This window comes from Pleuronectes platessa, chromosome 2 (assembly GCF_947347685.1).
Source record: "Pleuronectes platessa chromosome 2, fPlePla1.1, whole genome shotgun sequence".
In the NCBI taxonomy this organism is placed as follows: Eukaryota; Metazoa; Chordata; class Actinopteri; order Pleuronectiformes; family Pleuronectidae; genus Pleuronectes; species Pleuronectes platessa.
In genome coordinates, this window is record NC_070627.1 from 15,725,227 (window position 1) to 15,735,325 (window position 10,099).

Consider the following 10,099-nt stretch of genomic DNA (forward strand, 5'->3'; position numbering starts at 1 on the left):
ACACACACACAGATGACCTTCAGTCAGCAGCAGGTGATTGCCATCAGGCTCTCATTTAGTCAGTCAAAGTGGAGAAAAGGTTCCTTCTGTACCTTATGAATTTGTCGGTTCAACTCTCCCTCATCACCTCCATCCACACACACATTCTGCCCCCAGACTTAAATTGTGGTCTGATTTGGTTTGGACAGCCGTCAGCATCAACGTTGAAGTCATTGCTTGTGTACGGATTATATAATAATTTGGAACACCAAGCTAAATGGAATGCAGTGTAAAGCAAAGGCCCTGCAACAAATCCCCCTTCCTGAAGGTTATGATGTTCAGTTTCAACAGATGTTGATTCAAACTGTATTTTGGAGGATGTAGTTCGTGGTGCTGTTGAGCTGGATGACATCTTTCAGAGGGGTGTGTCTGCTTTTCACCCAACCCTCATGATTGAAATCGGGGGGGACAAAACCAAAGGAGCACTCGTCAACATAACTCAATCCAACAGCCCACATTCTCCAAAATGATCATATACTTGAGTCACATCTGTACAATGTCACGAATTGCATTTGTAGCTAGAGGTTTGTAGCACATGAGCCAAAACAGGCCTAAATACCATCCATCACATGTCACATCTGTCTCATTACACATTGATCCATTGTTGAGATAAGATTTTCGATCCATCGGGCTTTAAACACAAATTAATTGATAATTTTTCACTGTCTTTTAATAATCATTCATTTTATACAGAGTCCATGCATTCACAGAGTAAATTAGCAAGATAAATCATATGAATTTTGTATTGGCAGTATCAGAAAATTGTATAAATGCTGTACAGTATTGAGAATTGACTTTAGCTGACTATTTACAAAAGATAACTTACAGCAAATGCAACAGGAAACAAACAGTATTATATGAGCTAGTAATATGATTAAGCTATGACACAGGTGTATATTTCTTTATTTGCATCTTGCATAAGGGAATGATTGTTCAGGTTTACACATAGTGTCTGTCTCTAAGTGTTTGTTGTGAATGATGAGGTAGATACTATGACAACTTTAGCACTTGTGAAACTGAATCAATCAGTGAACATGGGTTTCATGTATTATATCATAATCATGTTAGATTCTATAAACTTCAAATATATTCATGTAAAAATAAACTTTATTATTCTGTTCTATTTCAAAATATATATTTTTATAAATATATATTTGTCTCAACCTTTAAACTGAAAGCCTCAATCTCCTCAGGAGTCTCTGCAGTTCTCACTTGAGGCCCTCCATAAGTCAGTGTTCCTCTTTGTGGGTTCCGTTTTCACTGACAGTTTCTAATGTATTTGGTTTTGGTTCTTTAGTCCTGAGTTGAACACATTTAAAAAACACTAAGGAGTAATCGCAGGAGCAGAAAAGCCCTTATTCTTAAAACTCCTAGTGTTTGGTCTTCTTGCTGTCTTTCCTTTTCTCTTTCTTTTCTTTCTCTTGCTTCTCTTTCTTTTCTTTCTCTTGCTTCTCTTTCTTTTCTTTCTCTTGCTTCTCTTTCTCTTTCTCCAGCTTCTTCTTCTCTTTCTTTTTCTCATCCTTGATCTCCTTGTACCTCCATATGGGTGGTTCAAGGAAGCCCTTGATCTTATTCTTCTTCTTCTTCTTTTCTTTCTTTGGGGTTGCCTCTGTCGGCCTGATGATATCTATCTTGGGAATGCAGCCGGAGGGGAACACGCTGTTCCTCCTCGCCATGCTGCGAGGAATAAATGTGCTAGCGACTTTGGTGGAGGCCAATGATAGGATGCTGCCTCGCCGCATAGTGTCGGCACAGCAGGTTGTGTCGCTGGACTCTACAGAGTGGATTGTGGGGATGATGTGTGACACAGAGCCGTTGCTGTGGCATACCGACGACTCTTCCAGCTTCTTGTCTGGGTGTTTCACCATCAGCTCTGGTACAGCTAGCCGCCTCTTCCCCACCTCTGGAGGACTCTTGGGGCAGAGTGGACGGCATCCAGTTGAAATTAGGGGACTATGAACACTGGTGGTCATGCGGACCATGTGGTCCAAGACCCCGTTGTCCTGTGGGTCACGAGGTAAACTGAACCCAAATGTGTTTTTTATCCGCTGGGTAATCTTTTCCGTGGCGCTTTTCTCCCCTGTGGCCTTGGCTACCTTCTCCTTGAGCTCAGGCCATTCAGGGACATAACTCTCACAGAACTGCTCAGCTTTTGGCCGAATGTTCAAGCGACGCAGGCGTTGCAAGGTCTCATAGCGTCCTGTTTTCAGGGCCCAGTCCCGGGCACATTTTCCTTTTGTGGAGTCGACTTCGTGAATGTTTGCTCCTGGAAAGAAAGATGGTAGATCAGAGACACGAAGCGAGCAGGCGTTAATATCTGATCAGAAGTTCAAAGAACAATGGAATCAATCCATACTATAATCTCGGGGTTGTCAGAATGTGAATTGGTCTTACTGTCTTTCTTACTTTTCTAAAGATAATGCAAACAACAAATAATGACATGCAGTGATTCTAGAAAAAGTGTGCCATCTAAAAATAGCTCTGCAGATGGCTTATCTCCTGCCCGCCTTCAGGACTTGGACGGCAGAGATTACTGCAGGTTGAGTTAAGATGTGGTAACGTCCTCGGAATGATCCCTTAAACCAGTCTGGCGTCACTGGCACGTTCACTCGCAAACAGAGTTAGCCTGCTTCAAATATGGACGGGTAAACCATGGGGTCATCTATTCTCACCACCAGTGCTGTAACTGTTCATTTAGACCTGTACGAGTCCTGGGTAATGGGGGTTTCCAGGGGTTTCGAAAATAAACAGATCTAATATTAATCATAGGACAGAGGCTTTTGTGTGAGTATGACACTGTCAAAAGTCTGTTTCACCGGATAAATAAGATTTGTTTATATTGGGCATTCTTGTGAGTCCTGGCAAGACAACTGCACTAAGAGTCATCAGAGAGATACAAACGTACTGTGACCCATTATCTTATATATGCATGTAAATGTATTTATTTGTCTTCTCTTTCATGGAAGATTGAAAGGACAATGAGTTAATTCATGCAACTGACAGATCCAATGCTTATTCACTATTATTTATAACTATTATGTAATACAAGCTGGTTGCTTTCCAACTAACATATTCTTTTAAGCCAATACAACTCCTAAAATAAAACAATTTCCTAGAAGATATAACACATTATGAAAGAAATCAATATTTGTGTCCAGTAAACAAGAGAGGAAGTACTGTGCCTGACTTTATAAATCAATACTGGTGTATGTTGTGTATCATAGAAACTTACAAATTGCTGAAAACAGAAAGTGTTTGAAATAGAGTCAGTAGCTGTCGTTGTATTCGGCTCTTACATACCAGCCATAACGAGGGAAGCCACGACATCATTGCGCCCGGTCATAGCAGCTTTGATGAGGGCTGTGAAACCACGACAGTCCTTTATTTCCAGGTCTATACCGGGATAGTAGTTCAGGAGATACATGACTGTGCTGATATGACCTGGAGAGTAAGACACAAGAATTCAGAGCTTACATCAGCAGTTTATCTGAGAGTTGTAACATTTGAAAAAAGTGGTTACAATAAAAATCTCAATACACTTGAATCAGGCGCATAACGGAGATCAGTGTGGTCGTAAGTTAACGAGGTACCAGTTGTATTGCCATCACCAAATCGGAACTATTTCTCTCTACCCATGTTATTGTAGCCACAGACCATTATTCTACATGTGACCCTCTCACAGAGATGTTATGCACCTTCCTCCAGTTGTTATCTATCAAAGTGTCTAACTCAACCTGGGCTCCTGTGCATACTGCCATAGATAAAAGGGGACTCAGTATTATAACACTAATGTGTGGTGGATTTAGTTAATCTTCCTCTGTCTTCACTCTATGTAGAACTGCCATCCTGGGTTATAGGCCCAAAGATAAGACAATGCAGACAGGGAAAACTAAATTAACAAAATAGATTCAAACCATACATATATATCTATAACTACCATTATTGTATAATTCAGATTTTTGTTGTTGCTCTATATTTTCCCCTTAATGCCTGTATCATGCATTGAGTAAACTTTGTTATTCATGTCCTGTGTGTACAACTCACCAGCTTGGGATGCGATCATCAGTGCAGTGTTGCCTTCATTGTCCTGGTGGTTTATGTCTATAAAAGGACAGCTGTGAAGCCCATACACGATATCTATGAAACCTTTGCAGCAAGCCACCATCAAGCCATTCTGTTGTTATAAAGATAAACAACAATGAAATTAGTTTTGAGATTTCAACTAAATAGTTTTGAAGAAGTTCTGGATTATCATTTATCTGAATGACCCAGACTCTCACCCAGCTGTTGATGTCCAGTTCCATGACTTCCTCTTTTGTGACCCCTCTCTCCAGAACTCGCCGCAGAGAAACGGGCTCATTGCGGGCGCATGCTTGATACAGAGTCGACACCGCACCTCTGTCCGTTACCTCTGGCGAGTATTCGGGAAGCACCGAGTCATCGGAGAGGATGCTGTCTGAGTTGTACTCGCTCGCTGACAGAGACACAGCGTCCTCGTCCGGGCCTGAGCCCAGGTGTGGATCCACCGCTGCAGTCGCCATCCTCCAACAGCAGAACAGGTGAGGCGGTTCTATGTCCTTTGGCTACATCTACAAGAAAAATAAAAAAATGGAAACTGGATGATTTTTATAGCGACAAAAGGAGCAATCAGGTGCACTTTAGAGACAGAGACTCCGCGTGGATGAATTTCCCCTCCCTGGAAAAAACCTAAATTACACATAATGCCAAGTTGAAATAATCTCCTCACTGTGGAAACCAAGTTACTGGTGAATCACAACATGTACTGTATACGTCAAGCCTCAGATCTGCCACACTGATACATCAAAAGTGATCTTTTTGACACTTTGAAAAGCATGAGTTTGTCAGACGAGGATTATATGGAGCTGTATGGGCTCAACGTGCCTTTAGTGTTGAGTAACTGGATCAGTATCTAAAAGCCCTGCTGAACATACAGGAGAGCTAAATGAGGAACAACCCACCTCAGAATAACCTCAGTCACATGTGGTCATGGTCAACTCACTGTTTGTCTCTACAGTGCCTTGCATAAGTATTCACCCCCTTTGGACTTTTCTACATTTTGTCATGGTATAACCACAGATTAAAATTTATTTCATCGTGAGTTTATGTAATGGACCAACACAAAATAGTGCATCATTTGGAAGTGGGGGGAAATATTTTTACAAATACAATTATTTACAAATAAAAATCTGAAAAGTGTTGAGTGCATATGTATTCACCCCCTTTACTGTGAAACCCCTAACAAAGATCTGGTGCGACCAATTGCATTCACAAGTCACATTTGCAAGTCACATAATTAGTAAATAGGGTCCACCTGTCTGCAATTTAATCTCAGTATAAATACACCTGTTCTGTGACAGACTCAGAGTTTGTTGGAGATCATTACTGAACAAACAGCATCATGAAGACCAAGGAGCTCACCAAACAGGTCAGGGATAAAGTTGTGGAGAAATATGAAGGAGGGTTAGGTTATAAAAAAATATCCAGAGCTTTGAACATCTCTCTGAGCACCATAAAATCCATCATAAGAAAATGGAAAGAATATGGTACAACCGCAAACCTACCAAGAGGAGGCCGTCCACCCAAACTGAAGAGTCGGACAAAGAGAAAATGAATCAGAGAAGCAACCAGGAGGCCCATGGTTACTCTGGAGGAGTTGCAGAGATCCACAGCTGAGGTGGGAGAATCTGTCCACAGGACAACTATTAGTCGTCTACTCCACAAATCTGGCCTTTATGGAAGAGTGGCAAGAAGAAAGCCATTGTTGAAAGGGATCCATAAAAAACCCCGTTTGGAGTTTGCCAGAAGCCATGTGGGAGACACAGCAAACATGTGGAAGAAGGTGCTCTGGTCAGATGAGACCAAAATTGAACTTTTTGGCCTCAATGCAAAACGCTATGTGTGGCGAAAACCCAACACTGCCCATCACCCTGAGCACACCATCCCAACAGTGAAACATGGTGGTGGTAGCATCATGCTGTGGGGATGCTTCTCTTCAGCAGGTACAGGGAAACTGGTCAGAATAGAGGGAAAGATGGATGGAGCCAAATACAGGGAAATCCTTGAAGAAAATCTGATGCAGTCTGCAAAAGACTTGAGACTGGGGCGGAGGTTCATCTTCCAGCAGGACAATGACCCTAAACATACAGCCAGAGCTACAAAGGAATGGTTTGGATTAAAGAATGTTAATGTCTTAAAATGGCCCAGTCAAAGCCCAGACCTCAATCCAATAGAGAATCTATGGCAAGACTTGAAGATTGCGGTTCACAGACGGTCTCCATCCAATCTGACTGAGCTTCATCTTTTTTGCCAAGAAGAATGGACAAACCTTTCCATCTCTAGATGTGCAAAGCTGGTAGAGACATACCCCAAAAAACAGCTGTAATTGCAGCGAAAGGGGGTTCTACCAAGTATTGACACAGGGGGGTGAATACTTATGCACCCAACAGATGTCAACTTTTTGTTCTCATTATTGTTTGTGTCACAATAAAATTTATTTTGCACCTCCAAAGTACCATGCATGTTTTGTTGATCAAACGGGAAAAAGTTCATTTAAGTCTATTTGAATTCCAGTTAGTAACAGTACATAATGGGAAAAAGTCCAAGGGGGGTGAATACTTATGCAAGGCACTGTATTTGGCTTTTTCGACGAAATATTTTGTGTGTGTGTTTTTTTCAGGCACCTACTTCGTCACAAGCGTGTGTTTCTGAAACCGTGAAATCAAAGGAGCATAATTGTGATTTAACGATATTTTACATCTGTAAATAAAAAATCACTGACAGTGGTTTTTCCAAATGTTTTCACACAAATTGCCATGTTTGTGTTGTACAAGAAAACAGAATAACTTTAACTTTAAATTATTGATGCCACAGGTTTGCTCAGTTCCATGAAATATAAGTGAAGTAATGTAATGCAAAGTCAGAAATGCAGAATTTCTCATCCTCCATCTCCTACAATCCTCTACAACCAAACTGACACTGATATATGAATATACATATAAAGAACAAAAACTTACCCTAAGGTGTAATAAATCAGTTGTAGATGTATCCACATGTTAGCTTGTTCTTCTCACAGCTTCTCTGACTGGACGCAGACTCAAAGTTTTGACTTCAGCGGACGGGTCACGCTCCGCTTCCTCCTGATACTTTACCTATTTCCAGTCCTCATATTGTCGTGATGACATAAAACTGAGAGGAGGAGCCTTCGCGGAGTCTTCGCAGAGACTTTTGTGTGTTCAGCTCCTGTGCTGAGCTCATCCCACTTACCACAGCTTTATGGAGAGGATTACTTTCTACTTTGGCCACGGTCATCTTTTCGCAAAACACCAGTGATTCCCACACTATGTGCTACTTGTATGTCTTTTACTTGGCCAAACTAAAGATAATTTCTCCATGTCTGCTATTTTTTCCCTGTCATGTAGATTCCCCATGTTTTAACTCTGAGATAATGTCTCATAGGTACATCTGTCTGACAGGATAATGACACAAGGGGGTAATAACAATCACAACAACACCCCGTGTACTGTAAAAAATGAAACAATATTTATTCATGTAAAATGTAAAGTATTTTGTATTTGGTCCACAAATGAGTCATTCATCCTATTGTGAATGTTTAAAATGTTCACCGTAAATTGCTTAAATCAGCAGACACTAATAAATTGTTAAGACTGACCAGGAGTCAAATCCCATCAGAGGTGACCAAGGTGCTCTGAACAGATGGGTCAGAATTCAGGAACCGATTCAATCCATTCCAATTCAGTTTAATCAGAGCAACAGCAACACAAGTCAATTTGCAGAAGGACAGTGGGAGTTCAGGCTGTAATGATGGTATTTCTCAGATTTCCCACAGGATGGGGATCTCTCTCTCTCTCTCTTTGTTCACATGCTCTGATCTCAGACTTCAGCCTTTGTAATGCCGTCCCATTCTGAAAACTCATGAGTGGTTATTTGTGTTTTAAATCTCACAAATGTACAAACTATATTAACATGTTTTAAATCTGAATCTCTGTTCTTCAAAGTGATGTCTAGCAGTGTGTTTGTATATTCGATGCAGTCTTGCTCCAGTGTAGATACTGAGAGAAAAGTTCTCAAATTTGAGAGTACATAATACATATTCTTTTTATTATATAGGTGGTATTACAGGGTCTGCCCTATGATAATACATTACTTGAAGCTCCTACTTTGGGACTTGACACAGAGTGAAACTCGTCTCTGAGGCGTGACTGGACCTGTCCCTCAGATAGCCTTCTCCAGAAAGGCCCGAAGACAGATGACCCTGCAATTGACCAGCTGTCCTCATCTGCCCAGAGGAAAAAAGGATCTGGTGAAGAAGTAAAATGTGTCTCGTTTGTGCTTCAGTTGGACATCAGGCAGGATAGCAGAGTTGTTAGTTCTCTCAGGTCCTTTTCACTTTTGCCTTTTTTTCCATGAAGACAGAAGAATGAGGCAGAATTTAAAACCTTAAGGTGAAGAAACAGGACGCCATATCAGGACGAAATCCAAAGGAGCAGAAAGAAAAGCCAGAGATGAAGACGTTGGCCAAAGTGAGAGGCAGGACTGGACAGCTTCTGGGATACAGGGTTGATAAAGTGAGTGTCTGGTCCGTGTTTCAAACATTGTTCAAATGGTTATAACTAACTTATCATGTGGCTCCACAAACATTGTGGGAAATGTAACTGAGATTCTACTAACTAAAAAACAAGAATAGTTAAGAGTAAAAAGAGTACTCTTAACTCTCTGTGTCTACTTTAATATATATATATATATATATATATATATATATATATATATATATATATATATATATATATAATAAGAATAAATAATCTATTATGAAAGTAAAGTTATGTATGGCAGTAATCTACTTTTCCAAGTTTTCAAAAGTTGTTAAACCTTTCTTCAATACATCCTCTGTCCTAAATTCAAAGTTACCTTTGATATAACATAAACCCTTTAATCTTTTGTATGTCTTGTCTTCTTTGAGCCTATTTGATGTTTTGCTGTCTCCCGATCACTTTTGTCTTGTCGGAGAAATTCCTCAGATAAGATAAGAAACTACTCGGACTGAAGCAAAAATAGGAAAGAGAGAGGGGTGGAGAAAGAGGGAGGTGAAACAGAGTGGAGGAGTGGTATAATTAACTCTATCACTTTTTCTGTTCTGTTACTGTCTGACTAGTAATCGACCCATCATGCACATTAAAATGCATATGGAACCAGAATTAAATGCTTAACTAAAATATTAATTTTTTTTGGTGATTGAGATTATATTCTATTGGAAAAAAAAATCTGAAAATGTAAACCAATACACAAAAACACAGACCCACCCAACCCCCAAATCACTGTAAAGGGTTTTTGAGAATCGTTAAGCGTGAAGGTGGGTAACAGGCGAATCAGACAGCTTGATTTCAAACACCTTGGAGAGGTTAGAGGTCACGATCTCCCAGAATCTGAACAATTCATCCTTAACTAATTTAGCTTTTTAACAATCACTTACTCGTGTCTGTCTTGTGTGCAAGATTTCAGACATGAGCCGGGAGAAACTGTTGACTGATGAAAACAACCGGGACACCAAGACGCAGTTCAAGTGGGCCAGGAAATCCAGTGTGGCTGCAGGATGTGAAGGTAGTGACTTTATCTACTGTACTGACGTCTTTGACGTTGAGCAGAGCTATATTATAGAAAGGAAGTGCAGTGGCCAGATCAGAGATCTCACTGAAAGTGTTGCACTTTGTCATTGGTGGGATGTGACAAGTAAATGTTTAGGTACTTGTCAGTTTGACTCCAATACATCTACATATATTAGCAAATATTTGTTATTTGTGTAGCCCTTCATTTATCACAAACATTGTGTGACACGTCTTTCTTTTAGTTTTTCTGGTTTTAAAAGTTTTAGTATTCAATCAGTATATTTAAAAGAAAATACTTACATACTTTTACTCAAACAGAAAAGTATAATGTGATATTTTGTCTTTTATTTAGTACATTTTTGTATATTTATTTGTAATTTTTATTTAAGTAAAATGGTTGAGAACTTCTTCCATCA

General features: G+C 40.1%; 1 protein-coding gene across 1 annotated transcript; it reads right to left on the minus strand.

Moving 5' to 3' along the window:
• Nucleotides 1–746: 746 nt before the first annotated feature.
• ankrd33ab (ankyrin repeat domain 33Ab) lies at nt 747–4,638 on the minus strand. The gene is made up of 4 exons (XM_053435508.1): nt 4,320–4,638; nt 4,084–4,213; nt 3,340–3,480; nt 747–2,305 (listed from the first exon to the last, which is right to left on the minus strand). The coding sequence occupies exons 1-4, from the start codon at nt 4,578–4,580 to the stop codon at nt 1,410–1,412; spliced, it is 1,428 nt and encodes a 475-aa protein (XP_053291483.1). The 5' UTR covers nt 4,581–4,638; the 3' UTR covers nt 747–1,409.
• Nucleotides 4,639–10,099: the final 5,461 nt, after the last annotated feature.